The following is a 24,181-nucleotide window of genomic DNA, read 5'->3' on the forward strand; positions in this document are numbered from 1 at the left end:
ATCTTGAGCAAGGAGATTTTATGGGAAAATAAGACGAAACACTCTTTTAATCTCACTACACAGTGTATTGCAAAGGCCCTCCTACTTCATTCTTTCCTTATCTTGCTCAAGTATAAGCCAACAGGTCTTTTTGTGCAAATGAAAAACCAAAGCAACATCAATAGTGCAATTAGCTGGGAGATCACAGGCTAGCTCCTTCCCCTTTCTCCCAAGTACTATAAAATCAAAATGCTGTTTACATATTACTCAGTGTTAAGCATACCCCAGAAAAATAATAATAAATTACCCTTCTTCGAACAACAAAAGAAACCAAACAAAGAGCCAAAAACTGAGCTGTGTAACCAAACACAACTGGCAACCCAGCTCTTACAGTGCACTAGATGCACTAGATGCAGAAGGGGAGATTCTCATGTTTGATGACTCCCCAAATGAAAAGGAATGTCTACACGCAGAAACCTAGCTGATCAGGACAAATGGCAAAGTAACCCTGTTTCCTGGACAGCTACTTTTCCACCTGCAGAATCTCCCCCCCCCCCCCCCATGGGAGAGTATGCAAACTTGTAATGCGCCATCTGCAGTCTGGAGGACAATTGTCCAGTCTAGCCAGAGCTGCCCTCTGTTTCTGCAACTCTGGCTTCCTTCTCTGAGAGACCTAGTCAAAGGCAGGGCTTCTTGCCTACCCAGTGCAATTCAAACTCGTAGTTCTTTTCCTAGGGGGCGTTCTCTGCTTCAGCAGAGTAACTGACCACGTGGCTGTGGACGTTCCCCGTGGCCAGGTCAAGGGGGAGGCGGCCCCACCGGTCCTTCAGATCCAAGCGGGCGCCCCCTTGGCGCAGCACTTGCAGGGTATCAAGAAAGCCTTCCCGAGCCGCGTCGTGGGCTGGGAGCGAGCCAGTGCATGGATCCGGCCGGTTTGGGTCGGCTCCTCTCTGAAGCAGCAGCTCTGCCACGCTGGGGCTCCCCATCATCATGACCTGGAGAAGGAAGAGAGAGAAAGAAGTCCCGCAGTTAGCGCTGGAGACGGTTCGTCACCGGATCAAGCCGCCACATGCTGCAATCCGAAGCGACCTGTCCTGGGAGTAAACCCCACAGAATAAAGGGGATTTACTTAGGAGTACACCTGCCTAGGCCTGCTCTCTTGTGCGCTCCTCAGTAGCTTCCGTTTACCCAACCGCCCCTCCTCTTATCAGAGTCACTGCAGCTCTGCTCTTAATCATTCAAATGTAAGGATTATTTAGGGATTATTTTGTTTGTGCTACTTAAATATTGTTCCTTCAGTATTATTCCTACAATTGGTCTTAATTGCAAGTGGTGGTTTCCAGTTTTGAATGTGCCTTTGCATGAAAGACCCCTCCCTCCAAACCAAACAAAAACAAACACCCACCTGACTGAAAACCAGCATAGTGATAGAAAGTTTTGACATGCTGGGGAAGCCCAAAATGCTTACAGCGTGGAGTTGGTATATGGTTCACTCTGCCACATCATTCCTGACTGACAACTGACTGGTGGTGGAGAGTGCCGTCTTAGGGTGGCCCTGCAGGGCTCTCGAGGCAAGAGACAAACTGAGGTGGTTGGCCATTGCCTGCTTCTCCGTAGCCACCCTGGGTCTCCTCCGCGGTCTCCCATTCAAGTACTAACCAGAGCTATCATCAGTGTCAGGCTAGGAGCGCCAAAAGGCCACGGAGGAAAAAGAGAGGCTTAGTATGTGGCAGGGAGGTAATTAACAGCGCGCGGTCAATAACATTCTCTGGAAACCTCTCTTAAAGGGACAGGACTCCTTTTCTCCAGACAGCTGGCAACGCTAAAACTGCACGTGAGCAACAGGCCCCGGTTTCTTTATTTAATGTATTTTAATCCCAGCCTTCTCTCCAAGGAGTTTAGCGTGGTTCTTCCCTCCTGCAGTTTGTCACTACTACAACTCCGGGAGGGAGGATCCCGTGTTGGGCAGAAGCAGCAGAACAAAGTTTGAGTGAGTCCCGTGGCACCTTTGGGACCCAAAACTTTGTCGGTCTCAGAGGTGCCACCGGACTCAAACTTTGTTCTGTGAGGGAGGTGAGGCTTGAGAGAGAGAGAGTGATTGTCTGGAGGCCCCTCTGCAATGTTCAAAGCAAGAAGGGTCTTGAACCCAGGTCTGGCCGCTTCTAGTCGAACACGATAACTTCGTAGGCCACAGTGGCTCAGTTATATGGCTGCAGGGAAGGGGGGGGGGGGCGACTCTCCCGGTAAACCCTGACTCGGCGCCCCTTTGGTGCGAAGGCAAGCGACTTTCCAGGGGGAGAGCTGGGATGTCCAGGCGGGAGACAGGGAAAGGGGTGGCGCTTCTGTTCGGAATCCGAGGCTCGCTTCACTTAGGAAAGGGAATGGCAAACCGCCCCCCCCCCCGTACTAATAAAGAAAAACCCGTTAATCTCATCAGACCCAAATACTGACCATGATATCATATGGGTGTGTGTGGATGGATATAAAAGCTTGTTTGCCAAAGGCCGGTCGCCAGGGGGTTCAGTTTTGTCAAGGGCCTCGACAAACAGCGCGTGTTTGGCCAAAGGGGTGAGGAAGATGGGAAGAGAAGCAGACAAGGAAGCGAGGGGCGGGAGCCCGCCGGGACCGGAGGCGGGCGGGAGGGCGAACCCTGCTGACGCTCGATGTTTGCCGCCGGAGCCGGATTCCGGTCGCTTGCCCTTTCCAGCCCTGGCGGCACCACGGAGTTGCTCGAGTGGTCGGAGGGTCCGCACTGTGAAGCCCGGCGGCAGCAGCACCCCTCACGGACTGGTCGCCCACTCGCCTCCCGCTCTAGAAGCGGCCGGGGGAGGGATCCTTCCCGTCTGGTGATGCCGCCGGCGCGCCCGCCAGCCGGGCCGGGCCGGGGGAGCAGGACGCCGAGGAGAAGAGGCTGGAAGCCGCGCGCACTCAGCCCTGGCGAGGGGCTGGCTCCGGCGCGCCCCGGCAGGGCTCGCCCGCGGAGGCCCCGCTGGGCCGAAACCCCGAGGGAGGACAGAACTGCCTCCGAAGCCCGCGCGGGCCAAGCCTGCGCCCTCCGGCGCGTTTCCTGGAAGGCAGGCCCGCCGTCCTCCACCACGGGGCTCCTTCGCCCACTGAGCGCTCACAGTCCAGGGAAACGGCCAGAGAGCCCGGCTGGAAGTGCCTCCGCGTCACTCGGAACGGCAGCCCGAAGAGCGAAGCCGAAGGTCGGGGAAAAAAGCCGGGGCGGGACTGAGAGAGTCTCCAGGGTCGTCGCTGCGTTCCCGCAGCAGCGGCCACTGCCTGGAGGCAGCTGGAGATTTCCTCGGATTTGTCCGCGAGGGACATTCGTCCCGGGGACTTCAGAGCTCGGGACTGCGGACGCCGGCCGGCCTCTCCTCGTCCACTGTATCCCCTCCCCAACCCGTCTTGGGAGGGAGGCTAGACGGAGAGCGGTGGCCACCCACCCAGCAACGTTTAAAGAAGAAGAATAACGGTGCTTCCCGGACCCTCGAGCCTCCCCCCCCCCCACGACCACGTCGCTTGTTTTTAAAGCACCGACTTCCTGGGGGATGCTTATTTACTCCTTCATTTCCCACTGCTAGAACGCACATGCAAAAGGGAGACATCTGAAAAGACTGTACCATATCTGAAGTCATAACACATAAATCTATTTGCACACAATGCGACAGGCGTGGTTAGTATACACAGCCTACACACAAACAAATAACTATAAATGGTTATAATTCTTTTAACGACAGTATCACATATATCAGAAGGGTGGCCTTGTTGGTTTTTAATATGCTACAAGACTAACCAAGTTTACTTCAGCCTGAATTTCCTGAGCTCTGAATCTGAAATAATTTTTGTTAATCTTTAAGAAGCTATTGGACTCCTCTGAACTATACTATATTGCATAATATAGTGTGTGTGTGATATATTATACTGCATTATATATATATATGTATGTGTATATATATACAGTGTGTGTACACACACACACACACTCACACTTCAATGTATCCGAAGAAGTGTGCCTATACAGAAAAACTTATACATTGAATAAAACTCTGCTGGTCTTAAAGTTGCCATTGAACTCAAAACTTTGTTCTGCTGCTTCAGACCAACACGGCTACCCACCTGAACATATATGTATATTATACACACTTAATACTGCTAGTATACTAATATATACGATGTTGTAATATCCACCCACCACCTCCACCTCCTCACTCACATAGCGCATGTCGAACACTCAGTATATCTGCGGTTAAATGTTTGTTTATGTTACTCACAGGAAGTCACATGTTTCTCATGTAACCAATGTTCTTTAGCTGTAGAAAGCCCGGGAGTTTTCTCCCTGATCTAGGAATTTGATTGGGACTAAAGTGTCAAGGTATATTACCATTTTATGGCTTCTCTTCCCGTCTTTGTTTGGTGTTCTGAAGAAGAAGGAGAGCAGCCATAATCTCTCTCTTCTAGTTTTGTCTTTGTAGAGTAAGGATGTAGCCGATTTTGCTCTGTTATTTTCATCCCAGTTACCCTTTCCCATGCTAGAATTTAGTAAAAACTTTATATTTTAATCACACATGGACTCTCAGTCTGAATTATTTTACTCAGGCTCTGCTGGGCTATATTATCTCCGCCAAATACCATTTTTTCAATATCTCCCTATCACCCAACCCCCCCCCCCCCAACTTTCCCTGTCGCAGCAAAGCCCTGAGAGGAGCATCGATTGCAGTCCCAATAACCTTGGTAATGTACGACGCCCTTCTCATCGGGTCTGCTCAGGTCCTGCTTAGGTATCCTGGGCGGGCCTTACTCCCAGGGACGTTGTTTCCCCCCTTCTTCCTCGGACTGCGCTGTCAATGTACTTTCTCATATTTCGGTTTTGTTTTTTTAAAGAAACCTGCTTCTAATGTCGTTGAAGGAGATCTCACAAACGGATGGTGAAACCGAGAGGAAAAGAGGGGGCGCCACCCAGCCGAATCCCCCCTGAGTAAACGCGACCGATTTCAGCCTCGAGGAAGCGTTCAGAGAGTTGCGACCAGACACGCCTTGAAGTGGGTCTTGCTTCTGAGCTAGCGTGGGCAGGCGTTCAACAGTGCAGTCCCTTGTCTCAGAAGTAATTCCGTGCTATTTGATGGGATTTACTCCCAGGTAAGTGATTTTTAGGATTGCAGTCTCGCTCTGACAAAAGGAAACGCGGGGGAGGGGGGTCTGTGGCCAGATCGCTCCCTTGGGCACCACGTTTTTCACAAAACGTTTTTCACACCAAGAGGCCTCTGAGAACAGCCGAGGTTCTCAGAGGGTTTTCCGGCATCGGGATCCTTTCACCACCAGACTCAACCGGTAAAATAAAAAATAAAAAATCCTCGCTTCGCTTGGTGCCCGGGGTCTGGGGGGGGGGGGGGCTCGTTTGCTCCTTCAATTTCGCAGGGAGTTTTGACCCAATTCAAGGCAAAGAGAGAGAGAGATCCGGAAATGTTATTTCTTGGAACTTCCTCCTATGCGAAGATGGCAGAACATTCTTTAACTCCACTCACTAAGTTTGTGAAGTGTTTTGAGATGGGGGGGAGGGGCTGAGATCACTAAGTTAAGTAGCCTTTATTGGCATGGAAAAAATCGATACAAGTTAATACAGTTTAAAAGGTAAGTTAAAACTGCAACATACATATACATCAGTGTAAATATAAGATTATTTCTGTGAGATCCCTTGGCGTCCCTTTATAGCAGAGTAAAGAAACTTAGCCACCTTCTCAGTGGCATTAGATGAGAAATCATTCAAAAGTCTATAACCCTTAAATGCATCACTAATAGGGTCGTGCACGCACAGCAAGATATTCAGAATCGCTTTCTTGTTTGAACATCTCTGCCACTTCGCTTTAAAAATCCGGGGTACAATTCCTCCCCCCCCCCCATAAAACGGGCTAAATCCCATTTTACTTACAAGGACTGCGATCATGTGCATACACACACACACACACAAAAAAAAACCACTTTCAATCCACTCTCAATGTACTTTCCAACTGGATTTTGCCATTTCACACAGTAAAATCCAGTTGGAAAGTGCACTGAAAATGGATTGAATTTGGATTATTTAGTGTGTGATCGCAGCCAAGGTTAGGCACCTCGATTTTAAATACAATGTAAAGCCGCTTATCCCCCCCCCCCACTTCCAATTAAGCGGATCACAACCATAAACTGAGTAGTCATTACAACTCTATTTTAACTCTAGATAAGGTCCATCCAGTGGAAGGGAATGCCACAGATCCGTGGCAACCCCATACAGCAATCGCTTTACTTCATTCTGTCACAACACCGTCACAACAACTGAATGTATTTAAAAGCAAATAGTTTGTCTTGCCTGCCTTAGGAAGGGAACTGCAAATGGAGAGTCAGTTAGGTTTTTGCGGGACCTCTGAATTCTTGTGCGATAGAAGCTTGCTGGGTCAGTCACACAATCTAACCTGCCCCACAGAAAATAGCTTGGAGTCCAGGAGCACCTTAAAGACTAACAAAATGTGTAGCTGTATCTGAAGAAGTGAGCAGTGACTCAGGAAAGCTCCCTACCTACCCTGCCACAAATTTTGTTTAGTCCTTAAGGTGCTCCTGGACTCTTGCTCTTCTCTACTGCTACAGACAGACTAATAAACTATCCATCTTGCTCTTTCTGACCCACAGAGTTGTTGTGAGGATAAAATGGCAGAGAACAGAAGGATGTAAACTGCTTTGAGCCCCCATTGGGGAGAAAGTCGGGATATAAATAAATAAAAACAAACACTTCTTTCCTTCCACGTACATGCTACAGAGAGTGTCCTGTTGCCAGTTGGCTGCAAGCAACACAGGATGGATGTGAACATGTCCTGACTGATTTAAGTAGCTTTGGATTTACAGATAAGGAACACCACGATAGGAATATTTCAGATCTATATTAAAAGGCAGTTCAGGAGCCAGGGGATCAGAAGGGACGTTTGCTGCACCTTAAGGGATTTGGGCTGCAATCCTAAACATGCTTACTAGCGAGTAAGTCCCATTGAAGTCCTGGTGATTTACTTCTTGGTATACGTGTTTAGGATTGAATTGTTAATAGCTCAGCCGCCAGCCATGCAGCAAGAGAAGTTAGATCCAAAAGTTTAAATAGATTAAAAAAAACACATCTTAATTTCAATCTAATCTATTTATGACAGAAATAGATGAGGTGACTTTCAGAAGAGAAAAGGACCACTTGAGAAGTTCTGAAGAAACAAGGGGTCCTTGGAGTTCAAAAGACGTCTTCATCAGGCTGGTGGCTAAGCAAAATAAAACAACCATCCAAGGGCAGAAAGAGCTCTGTGGAAGAGTGTGAATAGGAAAGCTTGCAGGCTTCCTTGTAACATTTCAGATGCAGGTGGGCAGCCATCTTGGTCTGAGGCAGCAGAACAAAGTTTGAGTCCAGTGGCACCTTTAAGACCAACAAAGTTTTATTCAAGGTATAAGCTTTCTTGTGCATGCACACTTCTTCAGATACAGTGAAACAGAATTTCCTCAGCGCTTACATATAGAAAGAGGGTGGAGGTATAGTTGGGTGGGTCTGTGGCTGGGGGGTATAGTTGCCAGGAAGGGCCAATTAGAGTCAAGACAGTTTTTTCTCTCTCACTTCCTATATATAGTGGTTGAGGAAATTCCCTTTCACTGTATCTGAAGAAGTGTGCTTGCACAGGAAAGCTTATACCCTGAATAAAACTTTACTTTTCTGTGAGGGCTGATTCCCGCCCCTCCAAAAAACTGTGGTAGTCTGCTTGTTGTACCCAAGACCTCTGCCAGGGACGTCTTGTTTAAGAAGCTACAATAAACAAACAAACAAGTAACTTTTTAAAAACGGGGGGGGGGGAAGGAAGTCGAGTTCTCCAGAGAGGTGGACCCAAGTCCTCTTATAAAGCTTCCCCCGTTGGCTTTTATTCAGTCCCCGATCCCAGCCTCCTGTGGGTTATGTCGATATCAGGCTGGCGTTGCTAGGTCTGGCTATAACAGGACGTTAGTCAATTTGGACACGACCGATTTCAGTGGGGGTGCAGGCGAAGCTTCAGGTTCGACGGGTGATTTATTTTCTTAGCCTTTGACGGCGATCTGGCTGCTGGGGGGGTGGGGGAGAAAACCCTGCCCCCCCCGCAACCCCAATCCGTCCGCCTCCTTCGCAGCCACCCGTGCATTCATTTGCTGGTCAATTCGAAGCATTTACCGACCGCCTTTCGCGGCAGGCTCCGGCGGACCCAGCGCAGAGGAGACGGGCCTCTGCCTTTGAATCTTTCCGCGGAGATCGCCGCTGTTCCTCGCCGGGTGTGTTGGCGTTGGCTGGATAGTCCGATTGCCTGGTCCGAACCGGCGCCTGAAGTGGGGAGCCCGGTGGCAGGGCCAGACCTAGGCAGTCGGGCAGGGCCGGATTTAAACTTGCTGAGGCCCTAAACTATACAAAACCCAGAGGCCCCCTACTGTTTTAAATTACATCAGCTGGTCTCAGAAAAATTTAAAATATATACGCCTTTTTAATATTTGAAATCATTTTTTATATTGTGTTTTTATTGAGAAAACAACAGAGAGCTAAATCAGCTACATCCTCTCTAGACTAGAAGAACTGGAAAAAGATGGCCCTCCAACGTGCTTCTACTCCAAGGCGAACAAAGACGGGAAGAGGGCTCATAAAATGCAAAGTTACCAACACTTCACTTCCAATCAAACTCTTAGAACAGGGATGCTTTCGCGGGCTAACAGACTTGAGCTAACATTGGCTAACACAAAGACAGGTGATTTCCTGTAACAACAGAACAGACATTTAACCCCATGCATACACATTGAGTGTTTTCAACATGCAAATACCCAACACAGGGCCAGACCTAGGCAGTCGGGCAGGGCCGGATTTAAACTTGCTGAGGCCCTAAACTATACAAAACCCAGAGGCCCCCTACTGTTTTAAATTACATCAGCTGGTCTCAGAAAAATTTAAAATATATACGCCTTTTTAATATTTGAAATCATTTTTTATATTGTGTTTTTATTCGAGGCCCCAGCAGATTGCGAGGCCCTAAGCTGTAGCTTATTTAGCTTATGCGTAAATCCGGCACTGCAGTCGGTCTAAACTGAACTTTGCCTCTTTCGCAGGTGCGGTTTTAGACCTGCTTCGTTAATGGTCTCAATCAATCAATCAATCTTTCAGTAAATCAATCAATCAATGGTTCCATGCTGTCACAATAAGTTTATCGCAGTCATGCATGCGGCTGAACAGCAGCAGCAAGAAAGAAATCTTTTACAGCGCAATCCTAAAATTGCCCCCCCCCCCATGTCCATGGATTACAGCCTTCCAGTGTAAACGTTCTTCGTGCCTCTGGACTCCGGTTTTATTTCTCTGAGCTTTTTATTCGATTGAGTTTATCCTAAGCAGAGCGGCACCCTCGAGCTCAGTGAGAGTAATGCCGTTTAGGGTCGATCCAAGTGGGGGCAGCCGTGTTGGTCTGAAGCAGCAGAACAAAGTTCTAGCCCAGCGTGGCACCTTTAAGACCCACAAAGTTTCATTCGAGGCGTGAGCTTTCCTGTGCAGATAGTTTCTAGGATACTGTTGTTGTTTTTCTCACCTCCACCTTATCATTCCTGAAAGGGCTGAACTGCCAAAACATGGCTGTTGTTTTTTGCTTGAGTGTTTCCCGATCACTGTGATCTGGCGGCGGCGGCGGCGGGGTGGTGGTGGTGTCAGACCACCTTGGTCAAGTGTTGCTGGGTTTGCTTTCGTCCCCCCACCCCCATGTTCTGGTGCCTCTGGCCCATTTAATTAAATTGGGGCTCAGCTTCCGAGAAGACATGGCTGGGATCGAGCTGCAGCAGCCGGAGCCGAGGCGTGTTTACGCGGGGACAAGTCCCACGAACTTGGCACGCCTGGCCAGAAACGCAGCATTCGACCGGGGACAAAGCGGAGCCGAAAGAGTTGACGGCGTTGGGGTCTGCGCCCGCGTCCAGGAGCCTCCGCACCGCCTCCAGGTCCCCGAGCGCGGCAGCCGTGGCGAGCTGGTCTGTTCCGCGGTTGCTCCCGGCTGGCTCCATGCTCGACCTGCAGCATCAGGAGACGGGGAAGCCCGTTTGTGGCAGCGCCAGCCCCCGCCCGCCGGGTTCCACGCCGGGGCTTGAACTCCGGGCGCTGGAGGCGGCGGCGGCAGCAGCAGCAGATCCCTTTCTCCGCCGCCAGTTCCCGGGCCCCTTTGCCTTTGGACTTCCTGGCGGGGGACCTTTGCCTTCTTCGAGGCACCAGCCAGGCTGCCCCGGCCACCTTTGCGCCCCGGCCTGCGACGCTCGCGGCCCGGCTTCTCCTCCGCCTCCTGCGCCGCCGGGGCTCCGAGCCTCCGGGTCTTTCGCCGCTCCGAGGAGGCGGGGCCCGACGGCAGCTGTTGGCTCGGGCGCCACGCCTCTTTGCCAAGGGAACCTAGAGGCAGCGGGAGCGCGCATGCGCCCCGCGCGAAGCTCTCGGGCGAACTGGTGCGAGCGAAGGCGTGAGGCGCTCGCGGCCCCCCCCCCCGGCACTGAGCCAGGGCGGATGGCGGGCTCCTGTTTTTAAACGCGCGCGCCTGTGGGTCAGCTTAGCGGAACCGTTGCCGCCAATATTAACAGGCCTCTTGGGGCACTGGAAGAAACGGCAACATTTGACTCCGGTCTCTGAGTTCCTTGTCCCCGGGGACTGCTCGTTTCGCAGTCGTTTTCAGCAGCCCTTGCATTTCATGACCTCTTGACCCCCACACCGTTCGATCTGTTTTCATTCACCTCCATAAAATGTCTGCAGATAGTGAGCAGTAGGCCCACGCCTTGCATCGGAAGCAGCGGGCTCTAGTCCAGCGTAGCTGCTGCTGCTGAGTTTTTGCTTGTCTTTAAAATACCACAAGACAGGATTTTTTATTTTTCTACGCTGTGCAGTCGACTACGGACAAAAGAAAGGGCCTTGCTAAACTTTCCTTCCTGAGTACTAGAGGAGGGAGGGGCGGCGACGAGGACACTGTTCAAAGATATGACTCCCATCGACAGTCTGAAGTGGTAGCATCTGGGAAGGATCCAGTCTCCTTTAGTCAAGAATCCAGAGTGATGTACACATCACTGTGATGTGTACAGTAACAGCTGTTGTTTACACTCTCCAGTCAAAACAGGGCCAGGGCCGTTTGACGCTTTCTTGCTGGTTGGGTCCTACTCAGAGCTGTAGCTAGGGTGGGGCCCAGGGCCAGGGAGTAGCCCCACCTAATAATTTCTTGGGACTGGGGAGAACTTCTGAAATTTGTGACATTATAGCTTCCATTTCAAGAGGAACTTCTTTTAGAAATGAAGGGGGAGAATCAGCTGTTGCCCTTTAAAAAGCGGCAGTGCCATTTTCTCCACCCACCCAGCTCTGCTCACCCTTGTTCCCTATTGTTTTCCTTAAGTGAACTGAAGCAGACATCTCCCCTTTAGTTTCTATGACTACAAGCATGGACGGGCACTTTAGGTGTAACCTAAGGAAGTCACTTTATTTGAGGAAGGTATTTACTAAAAGCGGGTTGGGGGGCGGGAAGTGTGTACATAAAACTTGTTCAGCTTGTATGTTTTCATTGTTGACAATGCATATAAACTGACATATTTGATGAAGTGGGTTCCAATGAAATGGCTTGCATTCTGTTCATTTCTTTGAAACCTCACCTGGAAATGCAGCATCTCCAGCTTAGAAAAACTGATTATGGATGTTGTCCCAGTGCTGTAATACCACTGAGAAAATAGCCTTTCCCATTGCCCAGCAAGAGAACTGGTACACTCAACAGGGAGCAAGAGCTTTTTTGATGAGCGCATTTGTATGCGTTACTTAACCAACAAAATCTGCCCCAACCATACCTCAAAAATAAAATTCTTTCCAATATTTTCTAACTAATTCATTAGATGAGATCTGACTATTATTTTGGTGGTTCACTCATGTTTAATATCCCCTGGAAAGCATGAATGACTCTGTGGATATGGGCCTGATGGAGACAGTGACCAACCAGAACTGTTAGCCTATCTGCACACCAATACGAATTCTCTAATTGTTGTGTCTGTGCATAGGAGCATCTGATATGAACCCACCCAATCCTGAATAAGGTGTGTGTGTTGCAAAAAATATACTCTGTGGACAAGGGTAAGTAAATACTGCTCTACCTAACTTGCCTCACTGTGTTACTTTATCTGAAGCATCTGTTTCCAAAAGTGAGCTGGATTGGAAGATAAGTGTGGAAATCAATTAACTGAATGTAGTAAGATAAAATGAGGCAAGGGGGAAGAGCAGGGCTTAACTCTCTCTGCCCATGGGCTCTGTATTGGTTTGAAAATAGGCTCTCCAATCCCTGTTTTTAATATCTTGGGAAAGAAGGGGAAAACGTTATAAAACACCCATAAACTAGTAAAAAAGTCAATTTAAAATTTGGCAGTTGATGGGTATAATCCATCAGAATTTTCTTCTGATCAGGTGGAGAAAAAAGGTAAGGAGAAGATGTGTTTTGTAAACTTAGGCTGTGGTCACACACACTAAATCCACTTTCAGTGCAATTTCCAACTGGATTTTTTGCTGTTTTAATCTGTTATTAAATGATTGTTTTAATAGTATTATACTAAAATTGATGTAAACCACCCTGAGCCCGGTTATGGGGAGGGCGGTATATTAAATAAATAAATTAAATAAAAGTGCTTCGAAAGTGGATTGGAAGTGCATTATTTAGTGTGTGTGATCGCAGCCAATTATGACTACTTATTCCAGTAACCAAAAGGCTTGATTAAGTTTTTAAAATGACAAAAGAATCAGATCAGCCCCTCTTTTTTTGGCACACCGTTAGTGCAAAATCTCTAGGAAAACTTGAATGTTTGTCTTAAGGATGGATGCTTGGGTGAAGGACAGTTCCCATTTAACATGGCAAATTACATAGTTTGCCATGTCTACAGTGATATTTATGCAGCGGCAAACATCCTAAAGACAAACTTATTGGGAAAACTTCTGAAAAAGGATATTAACATAAAAATACAGAAGCTTAAAATAGATTTTAAATACCCTCTTGTACTGATAATATTGAATATAAAATCCTTATGGTTTTGATTTCTAATGAATTACTGCTAATAGATAACACCAATGCAGCCTGTCTTTTCTATTTCCATTAAGACCTAGAGCTTTTGAGGTTGGGCAGAGCATGAAGTCTGGTATGGAGGGGCCACGGCTCAATGGAACAGGGGAAGGTCCTGGGTTCAGTCTCCAGCACTTCTGCTTGAGACCCTGGAGAGCTGCTGCCAGTCAGAATAAGCAATACTGACCTTGGTAAACCAAGGTTCTGACTCAGTATAAAGCAGCTTCAACCCTGATCTTTATACCTCTTCAAAACAATAAAACACCCATGTGGGAGACTGTGCCACTTTCACTTTCCTGGATCATCCAATTTGCACAGTTCTTGTTTTTCTTGCTCCCAGCTCCTTGGCAAGCAGCCTGGTATCAATCAAGGGTAATAAAGAGAAGCATGGGAGATAACGAGGTTGTAAATTATGTCAGTGGAATGAAACTGGGAAGGTGCTTTCCTGAAACAGCTGAGCACAGCTCAAACGCCAAGGCACCAGCTCACTCTTTGGATTCCAGCATATTGAAGGGCATGCAAGGTAATTTCAAGGGGTGGGGGTGGGTGAAGCATTTTGGAAACTAGAAGGCATCATGTGATTGAGGAACGGCTCCCTGGCATAGCACAAATCTGGGCTTCACCAGCAGCAGGGCAAGTCTGGACTTGTACTGAGATGGTTCCCTGTATAAGACACACACAGCAAAACATGCCTGGACTTGTTTGAGCCCATACACAGTCTGGAGTGCAGAGTTACACAAAGGTCAGCACCAAAATATCTGCATGCTGCCTTAGAATGAAAGACGGTTGGCCCATTTGTACAGAGCCCAAAAAGATCATGTGCAACTTCTGGAATACATTGTACTCCTAACCCTCTGTGACATGGCTATCTCTCTGAGAATCCACACAGCATCTTTGCATCACATCTGAGTAAAGGCAACCCCCCATATTTTTTTTTGTGATCCAGGACATGAAACTTTCAGGTCAGGGAGGAATTTCCAGGAAGAACTTCTGCCATGGCACACCAGCCACTTTGCAAATTAAGTTGTGAGTGTATAGTGGCAGCAAAAGAAACACTATTGCAAGAAGTACTTTAGCTGTGGTCAAAGGAAGCTCTGGTAAGCATTTTCCATCCAGACATAAAAAGGATTTATTGTAGTGATTTAGAATTAAGAATTGTTTTCTGAACTCCTGTTGGCTGAACCATGCTGTTTTTAAAAATGCACACTTTACTGGTTAAGACGCTGAACTGCAGGCTATGGAAGGTCAGTAGTTCAGCAGTTCGAGACCCGGGTGCCGCATGATGGAGTGAGCTCCCATCTCTAGTTCCAGCTCCTGCCAACCTAGCAGTTCGAAAGCAAGAAATTGCAAGTAGATAAATAGGTCCCACTTCGGTGGGAAGGTAACAGTGTTCCGTGCGCCTTGGTGTTTAGTCAGGCCGGCCACATGACCACGGAAACGTCTTTGGACAGCGCTGGCTCTTCGGCTTTGAAACGGAGATGAGTACCGCAACCCTAGAGTCGGACTCGACTGGCTTTCAAGCAAGGGAACCTTTACCTTTACCTTTACAGTTTACACTAGCTTATTTTGGAATATATAAAGGTAAGAATTATCCAGCATCTTAGGAACACTCCCCTTGTACTTCTGCAGTTCACTCCTCTTAACTGTTTCCTGATTGCCCAGGACAGTGATTCATGCAGAGATGCAATAGACCACTCCTCTAAGGGTGCCGAAAGTCCCTGTGTACCTGCATTGGGAGTAATTGAATGGTTCAATAATACCTGATACAAGGGTGAAGCAAAATCACCTACTTCCAGTGGAGACTGGCTGGAGGTTACAACACCAAGCAACGGACCTTGGGAAACCCTTTCTGGAGTTAGATCTTATAGAGTTCACAGTCACCTTTAGCTACTTAGCTGTAACATGTTTCTCACACCATGACAGTGGTTTTCTCATAAAGGACTCAAATGCCACTGTACACAGTTTGGATATTACTGGATTCGGTAGGGCATGTGTGTTTGTGTGTGGGGAGGGGGTTGAAACCTGTAGCACCAAGGACAGCTCCATTCCTGCTAACCCATAGCAGCCCAGTACCTACAAAGCAGGATACCAAAACAATGTGTTGACCAGGGCAGACTAATTGAGCAATTCTGGCAGAGACAGCAATGCTGAAAGAGTCTCTTATTCCCAACATGATGACTAACTGTGAATGGACAACAAGGCAGATAAAGCCACATTATTTAGTATTAGTATACTAGCTGTGTGGAAACAAAGGGGAAAAGAAAAATCAAATGTGTTGTATATACACTAAAACACACCCAAGAGACTCCAGCATTATTCCTGTTCATATCTTCATTCTCGAATAAACATTTGTGAATGAGATTAGTAGGAGACTAAAACAGCTCTAGTTTAGTGATAAGCTTTCTAATTTTTGGTTTGAGACCGTGCAGGGGAGATTATAGGGGAGTTAACTGTGGAAAGTCACAACTCTTTGACCACATTTCTCTCTTATTATGGCTGTCCGCCTTGTTAAGCCAATGCTTTTGACACCATTTCTGGATTTTCCTATGTAAAGTGTCCCATCTTCTATTCAATTTAAGATCTTATCCACTTCTGTCCATCCAGGATAATTACCCATGAACATATTCTGTTTCCAGACTACATATCCTCACTACAACAGCCTGCCTGTTTTTCCTAAAAGAGATTTATACTTTGCGTATTAATAAGATGCTATGACGAGCAGGGAGCTGCGGTGGCTCAAGTGGTTAAGACGCTGAACTGCAGGCTGTGGAAGGTCGGTAGTTCAGCAGTTCGAGACCCGAGTTGCCGCATGGCAGAGTGAGCTCCCATCTCTAGTTCCAGCTCCTGCCAACCTAGCAGTTCGAAAGCAAGAAATTGCAAGTAGATAAATAGGGACCACTTCGGTGGGAAGGTAACAGCGTTCCGTGCGCCTTGGTGTTCAGTCATGCCAGCCACATGACCATGGAAACGTCTTCGGACAGCGCTGGCTCTTCGGCTTTGAAATGGAGATGAGCACCGCAACCCTAGAGTCAGACTTGACTGACTTTCGAGCAAGGGAACCTTTACCTTTACCTTACTATGACGAACAGGAGTTTCTCTCAGTGCTCTCAGTTCTCTCAGAAAATGTACCTGTGCTCTCTCTGCTGTGGCCCCCACCTTGCGGAATGGCTTGTCTGAGGAGGTCAGGAAGGCTCCCGCTCCTGCTCTCCTGGCTTTCTGCAAACTATGCAACACTGAACTATTCAAGAGGGCCTTTCTGCACAGGCAATAGTTTACAAACTTACTTGGATAAATAATGAGAGACTGTGGTCTGTACTACTGTAAGTAGGATCCTATTATGTAATTTCTGCACTACTTAAAGTGTCATGTTAATACTTATGCTATGATTCAGTTCTATATTTCCCTTTTCTAGTTGGTTCCAGGCTTCTACAATCCTAGTGCATTGTTTTGTTGAGTGTACTGACTCACTATGACTAATCTGCCTTAAGTCCCTGTGAGAGAGGTGGATTCTAAATAACACACACACACACACACACACACACGCGCACACACACACACACACACACACACAAATAAAAATATTGAATGTAAAGGGCAATCCTAGGTGGAGTTATAGCCTTCTGAATCCATTGAAGTACTGTGTCAGTAGTATGTGAAAAGATACGAATATTTTGATTGTACTGCGGCTGCGATTACCAGTTTGGTGTAGTGGTTAAGTGCGCGGACTCTAATCTGGGAGAACCGGGTTTGATTCCCCACTCCTCCACTTGCAACTGCAGGATGACCTTGGGCAAGCCATAGTTCTGACAAGAGCTGTCCTTGAAAGGGCAGTTCTGGAAAGAGCTCTCTCAGCCCCACCTACCTCACAGGGTGTCTGTTGTGGGGAGGGGAACAGAAAGGAGTTTGTAAGCCGCTCTGAGTGAAGGGTGGGGTATAAATTCAATCTCCTCCTCCTCCTCCTTTTCCTTCATTTTTTGGTATAACAAAATGTCAGCAAATCAGCAGAAGGAAGAGGCCAGACTAAAAACCACTCATCACACAGGAACAGACAAGTCTCTGACCATTAAGTCCACTGAGCACAGAACTGAGGGCCACAGCAGAGGCTACTAGGAACTACCCAGCAGCCCTGTTGCTGAATTACACTATATCATGGCCCCAGTCACACGGCAACGTTGCCGCGGGAGAGGCACGGGAGTCCTGCGGATTTTCCGGGCGCGATCACACCCCAACATCTGGGAAGCGCAGTGCTCCCGTGGCGAGCCCGCCAAAGGTGCGGATTAAAAACTAGTACGTACAAGGTACTAGTTTCCGGAAACCGTGGGCCAAGGGCGGGCGTCTGATCACGTTTCCGGTGGACTTACGTGGCATCCGGCGCCCGTCTCCTCAGGTTGCGCTATAGCGCCCAACAGTGCATGCACACAAAGAGCGATTGCTAGTGCAATCGCGCGGCTTCTGTGCCGTGCTGCAGGATACCTGTCTGGTCGGCATCTCCCCCCTAACCACGGGACCTCGACCGGGATGTGTGCTCGGGCGGCCGTGCATTAGTTTCCTCCAGGGCAATTAGCCCCCCCCCCCCCCGCGATATCCAGCCTGTGTGACCGGGGCCCATATATACTAAGGCATGGAGGACTGTACAGAAATACACAGTTCAGTTGGAATGCACAGGTACAGCATACTCTGGGTTCCCATTTTGAGTCCTGAAGGAGTCTCAGGCACAGCTGCTATTTTGCACCATTCAGTGCAATCTCCTGAAGTGGGCCACTCATGCTGACTGACTGGCCCAGATGCCAGTCATTTCAGTCAGCAGTCCTCCCCTTGCACTCTCCCTCCACCAAATTTAGGGAGTGGATTATTACCACCTGCACCCAGCATCCCTAGTGCTCCATCCCTTCCCGCTCACCAACCATTGTGACTGTGGGAGTGTGCTGTGGGTTGACATTGCACTGCGAATGAGCTCCATCCTGGCCTGTATCCTGCCTGCCAGGAGACTCAATGACAGTAATGAGTAACGTTCTGACATAACAGCAAAGGACAGTGCCCTTAGAGTCCTCCTCTATCTTGGAGGCACCCAGTGGTGGGATGCACCTCTTACGAACTCTGACAGCTTTGAGTCTCGAAAGCTTATACGTTGAAAATCTTGTTGGTCTCTATGGTGCTACTGGACTTGAATCCAGCCATTGTGGGACGCAGCATACACTGCAGGCCAATACTTACCTCTTCTGGGGAGCTGCAGTGGAACTGGGCCTGCTGAGGATGTGTGCCATGAAGTACTCGGATCATGCAAATCGATAGGCAGCATGGTTGCTTGGCCAGCAGTAGCACTGACCAAAGTGGAGAGGCTGATGGCCACTCTGGATGGTAGTTGTGCTCTCTCTATATCCCACTTGCAAGCAGGGGGTTACTTCAGTGTGACCATTGCAGTGACAAGCTGCCAGCCTATTGGGGTCCCAAAACATTTCTAGTTTTGTAGTTAATTGTTTCAACCTAGCCCAGAGACAAAGGGAAAGAACAGGCAAGTCCTTTATCCTGTTCTCATCACCAGTGTACCTTCATGTGGACACCAGACAGCAGTAAGGTTATGAGCCATTGAAGAAAAGTAGACAAGGAGCCAGAATACTTTTTTTTTGTCCCCATGCATGGTGAATGCAACTAAAGCAGCCCAAAAGATGGGGCTTAAAGTAGCTGATTGCATTCTGGGTAGCATTCATGTGTTCTGTGAAAGCAGATTTATGGTGTGATCCTATGCAGAGAATTACTTCAATATAAGCCCACTGATTTCAGCAGCCTTAGACTGGAGTAACTCTGCATAGGATTGCAGTGTCAGTGTGTTTTCTACTATTCTGTTCCAGTTACAAGTTTCCCTGGAGACAGAAAAATACTTCAGCTCCTCTGCTGGAGTGAATGTGGATTAGTAGTGGATGCGATTCATCCTGGAACATTTGCACATGGTTATGCTCACAGCCAGATGACTTTATGAACCATGAAAAAGGAGAATTCAAAGAACAAGCTGAGTAAAAAAGTGACCACAGCATAGGTTTTGGGTAACCATTGATTATTCATCTGTATACCCCACAAAGAAGTGGTGAGGTCACAGCTCATGACCTCTGAGAATATTCTTAAAATACACCAGATCTGAAATATTCCTTTTTTGCTATTCCTTTCTTTCCCTCTTATGTTAATACATGTGTGATGGACTGCACTTTTAAAAGCTTAGAAGTCCTGTACCAACAATTAAAGGATTGTGAAGGATTAATTCTGAATGGAGCCAGGGAGCCTTGAGTGACAGGCTGCTCCAAGGAATATGATTGGTTAGCATCAGCTGAGCAGAGAAAGACTCTGGAACTGGATGCTGAGGAGAATTCAGTCTGATTTCAGTCCTAGCTGAGAAGGGTCAAGTACTGAAAATTTCAGAATTCAGCTCTGACTGGGAGCAGTTTAACACAGACCGAGAACTGCGTGAAAGTTGTCAAGGACAAGTGGGTAGTTAGACAGAGACTCCCATTCAGGCCAACCTTCTAATGAGAGGAAAATTCCCTACCCAGTCAAACAGGGAGTTAGCTCTGAAGTGCAGAGATCCCTGGTCTGGTGGTCAGAAACTGCCTTTAGGGACAAGTGTCAGTTAAAAATCAAAACGAGTACTGACATTCCAAAAGAAGGGGGTTGGGTAATGGAAAGAGTATGCCAGCCTTCTAGAAAACAAAAGAGTCAGAAAATACTTAAAGGAAATGTACTGGAGTGTTTCAGAAAACACGAACAAAAGCCTCTGAACATAAAGATATTAAATAATTGTGAATAGTTTAAAAAAACTCTCATTAGCCTGAAATATAAAAACCAAAGTCTGTGCATGTACTGATTTTACCTCAGAGTTATCTATATTGAGTTACCACAGAAATTTACCCCTGATTTCACCTGATCTTTCCTCTCTGTGTTAAACAAAATATTTTGCTAATTTGGAATATAAAAACTTCTCAAGTGCTGTTTAAGTTGTATAAGCTAAAGGGGGCTCCCATTCCGTCCCCCAGGTTCCTGGGCTGAGGAAACCACTGTGACAGGTGGGACAGGCAGAATTCTTCAGGAAAGAAGAAACAGACAACTAGGGTGGCTTAGTCATAAAAGGGAAATAAAAATAGAGGGTAAATCTTGCCTCTGAGGGAGGGAAGTGGACGGGCCATCATAGCATGCAAACCAGGGTGATGTAGTGGTTAGAGCACTGGACTGAGACTTGGGGGACCTAGCTTCAAATCCTCACTCTGCCATGAAGCTCATCATAGCATCTCTTCCACACCTGTCAGAATCAGGATGCACAATCCTATGCATGTTCACTCAGAATTAAGTCATTGTATTCAACAGGGCTTACTCCCAGGTAAGTGTAAGTAAGCCCCACTTAATTAAATAGGATTTACTTCATAGAAAACCCTCTGTCTTGCCAGCCTCACAGGGTTGTTGTGATAATAAAATAGGGAAGGAAGAATCATGATCACCACCATGCAAGAAAGGCAATATAAAAATGCATTGAGTAGATAAAAGAAAACCCGTCAGATGAGAGTTCTTTTTAAGAACTCTGGGGTCGACCACAGAAACACACAGGTCCTTCTGTTGAACTGAATGAGTGTAGCAGCAGCTATTACTGTATGCATAGATTAGCCTTACAAATAATGAAAAATGGTAGTTTCATATTGGCGTCTGCCAAATGGTTGTGTTGGAAAAGCAAGAATGAGGTTTTGGGGTTGATCATTCATCTGACTACCATGACATCCCACAGAGGAGTGGTGAACTCACAACCTCCTAGCATATTCTTGAAATGAACCAGATAGGTAACTTGCAGTGCAGTCCCAAGCAGAGTTACACCTCTTGTAAACCCGGTGAAATCACTTGGCTTAGAAGTGTGTAACTCTCCTTAGGGTTGCCCTTTCAGGAATTCTCTTCTGACTGTGTGTATGAAGTCATTTCAGTCCAGTAACTGAGATTCCTAGGCAACTGGCATAGCCCTGTTGTAAAGATCAGGAGTATGGCCTTGCCCAGTCAGCAGAGCATGGCTTGCTGCATTTCTGAGAGCCAGCATGCTCGTGGTTAGAATGTCAGACTTGGACTGCGGAAACCTGTTTGAACTCTGAAGTGTAGTGCGTTACTTTAGGCCAAATGTTCCTTCTCAGCTCAACCTACCTCTCAGGGTTCTTGTAAGTGGAAAAATAATGGGATCAGTTCTTCTACACACCCCATAGCAAGCTCCTTGGAGAAAGGATGGGATATAAACCTAGATTGTCCACTTCCTCTGTGACTGAGTGGTTGTTACCTCAGCTGTATCATTAAATTTGCCTTAAAAACAAAAGATCTGTGAAAAATTGAGTTTATTTTAAGGCTTGTATGAGTAACACTGCGGGCTGAGCAAGGGTGAAAGTGTGATCTCTATAACAGGGTATGCTAATGCCAGGATATTCTCATGTTCACTATTGCTACAAATATCTTCCTCTGGTTGCTTCACCAAGTGTTTGAAACTACCTGAAGAAGATTTCTAAATTTCTTTCTCATTAGGATACAGTGGCCACAGTGAAGACTAGAGATACCCCACCTTGTATAAAACCACTGTTGGTTGACATTTTTGGCAAGGGTTCTGCAAGTCCAGTCCAAAGTGTGTGATGCTGCCTGAGTGGTGCTCAGGGCAGCATCAATGCAGGGATCTCCTGGGCTTTGGAGTGGTTTTCCCCCTCTCCTGCTGAGCTGAGGAAGCAGGCGGGACAGCCCAGCAGAATGAATAAGCACGTAACCTTGACTCTATAACTGTTGTTGTTGTTGTTCAGTTGCACAGTCGAGTCCGACTCTTCGCGACCCCATGGACCAGATCCCGCCAGGCCTTCCTGGCTTCCGCCGTCCTCTGAAGCCCTCTCAATTTCATGTTCGTTGCATCTATGACACTGTCTAACCATCTCATCCTTTGCCGTCCCTGTCTTCTTTGACCTTCAATCTTTCCCAGCATCAGGGTCTTCTCCAGTGAGTGCTCCCTTCTCATTTGGTGGCCAAAGTATTTGAGCTTCAGTTTCATTATCTGGCCTTCCAGGGAACAGTCAGGGTTGATTTCTTTTAGGATTGACTGATTTGATCTTCTTGCAGTCCAAGGGACTCTCAAGAGTCTTCTCCAGCACCATAGTTCAAAAGAATCTATTCCTCGGCGCTCGGCCTTCCTTATAATCCAACTCTCGCAGCCATACATGACTACTGGGAATACCATTGCTTTGACCATGCGGACTTTTGTTGGCAGGGTGATGTCTCTACTTTTTATCATGCTGTTTAGGTTCACCATCGCTTTCCTTGCAAGAAGCAGGCGTCTTTTAATTTAATGGCTGCAGTCACAGTCTGCGGTGATCTGGGATCCCAGGAACGTGAAGTCTGCCACTACTTCCCCGACTTCCCCTTCTATTTGCCAAGGAGTGATGGGGCCGGATTCCATGATCTTAGTTTTTTTGATGTTGAGCTTCAAGCCCACTTTTGCGCTCTCCTGTTTTACTTTAAGCAAGAGGCTCTTTAGGTCCTCTTCACTTTCTGCCATTAAAGTGGTATTGTCTGCATATCTGAGGTTGTTGATCTTTTCCCCAGCAATCTTAATTCCCGCTTGTGATTCATCCAGGCCAGCATTTCGCATGATGTACTCTGCATATATATTAAATAAGCAAGGTGACAATATACATCCTTGTTGTACTCCTTTTCCTATGCCAAACCAATCAGTTGTTCCATATCCGGTTCTAATTGTCGCTTCTTGACCTTTATACAAGTTTCTCAGGAGACATGTGAGGTGGACCCAGGCATGAAGGTCTTCCTGCTTATCTCAAGGCATGTGACAAACCTCTGCTGCTGACATCACCTCCCCACAGGTATGTGACACCTGTGATCTAAATCTCATCAAGCAAAGTGGATGCTCTTAGCAGAGGGCTCTGAGGGCTTGGTGGTATAACATCTGTTTTCTCTGCATGCACAAAATCTCATTCAATCCCTTATATCTTTTGTTAAAGGCATTCAGGTAGCAGGGCTGGGCAGGAATGTGGGGGTGAGGGAGGAAAACTACCACAGGGGACCCACAGGGCTGAGAGCCCCCAGTGATCAAATTGCCTAAGGTTAGGGGACTACCGAGGTAGCTTCCAACAGATCTTTCACATTGGACCTTCAGCGTAGTGGATTGTGAGTAGAAATCTTCACAACAACCATGTGAGGAAGGTTAGGTTGAGAGTGTGTGACACGCAGCAAGTTCCATGGAAGAGTGTGGATTGGAACCTGGGTCCCCCAGATCCTATTCTGACATTTTAATAATCCCCATAGCCAGAAATTTTGGATTGGTGGGGCAGCAGGGAAAGGGGGGAAGGGAGGGGCTCGCCGGACACATTCCCTGAACTCCAGGCGCGGGGGAGCCCCTGCTTGGAAAAGACCCTTTAAATGCTATTTTTCAAGCAGGGGCTGCCTGTGCCTGAACTCCCAAGTGGCAAAATTCGCCACTTGAAGTTCATGGATGGCATGCAGCCGGCAGCTGCTCCTCTCCCTCACCTCCTGCAAGATTTAAAGGGCCCGCTGATCAGCTGGAGGTCCCTTTAAATTTTGAAAGAGGGGAGGGAGAGAGGCGGCTGCAAGGTTTAAAGGGCCTTCCAGCTGATCGTTGGGTTATATGCTCTTGCCGATCAGCCGGAGAGCCCTTTTAATGTCACAGGATGGGAGGGGGGGCAATAGCTGTTGTGGGGTGTGCCTCACCTTTGAGGGGGTGGAGCCCCTAAATGCACCATTGTAGCCAAGGGTCTGACTGTAACTATTACCATATCCTGGCTATGCTATTTGGGGAGGGCACAGGAGGTGGCCCCCAAAACTCTGTTTTGCGTCACTTTAAAACCTTGGGGCTGGGAAGAATCTCTGCCAGAGACCATAAAGAGTTTCTGCCTGTTAAAGTTGACAATCCTGAGCTAGATGGACCAAACAGTAGGAGGCAATCTCCTATGCTGCCAGTGCATACTAAGGCTTCTGAACTTGTGTTCACTGTCCTATGTGAGGTAGACGGAATTGCTTGGTTCCTAACAGCATCTATTCCCCCACCCCACCTCTTTCACAAAGCATCCTTGCTTCTT

The 24,181-nt window shown here is 47.6% G+C and overlaps 1 protein-coding gene across 1 annotated transcript; it reads right to left on the reverse strand.

Annotated features, from left to right (window-relative positions):
* Nucleotides 1-571: 571 nt before the first annotated feature.
* Nucleotides 572-10,313, reverse strand: LOC107124310 (cyclin-dependent kinase 4 inhibitor B-like). Its single transcript, XM_015427748.1, has 2 exons — nucleotides 9,889-10,313; nucleotides 572-974 (listed from the first exon to the last, which is right to left on the reverse strand). The coding sequence occupies exons 1-2, from the start codon at nucleotides 10,027-10,029 to the stop codon at nucleotides 711-713; spliced, it is 405 nt and encodes a 134-aa protein (XP_015283234.1). The 5' UTR covers nucleotides 10,030-10,313; the 3' UTR covers nucleotides 572-710.
* Nucleotides 10,314-24,181: the final 13,868 nt, after the last annotated feature.

This window comes from Gekko japonicus, unplaced genomic scaffold (assembly GCF_001447785.1).
Source record: "Gekko japonicus isolate JY-2015 unplaced genomic scaffold, Gekko_japonicus_V1.1 scaffold440, whole genome shotgun sequence".
NCBI lineage: Eukaryota > Metazoa > Chordata > Lepidosauria > Squamata > Gekkonidae > Gekko > Gekko japonicus.

Bases quoted from the DNA above. Each gene is read 5' to 3' on its own strand.
- LOC107124310 (XM_015427748.1), bottom strand. From the start codon at position 10,029: ATGGAGCCAGCCGGGAGCAACCGCGGAACAGACCAGCTCGCCACGGCT. The intron at 975-9,888 runs GTCGAATGCTGC...TTCCTTCTCCAG, and splicing joins TCGGCTCCGCTTTGTCCCCG to GTCATGATGATGGGGAGCCC.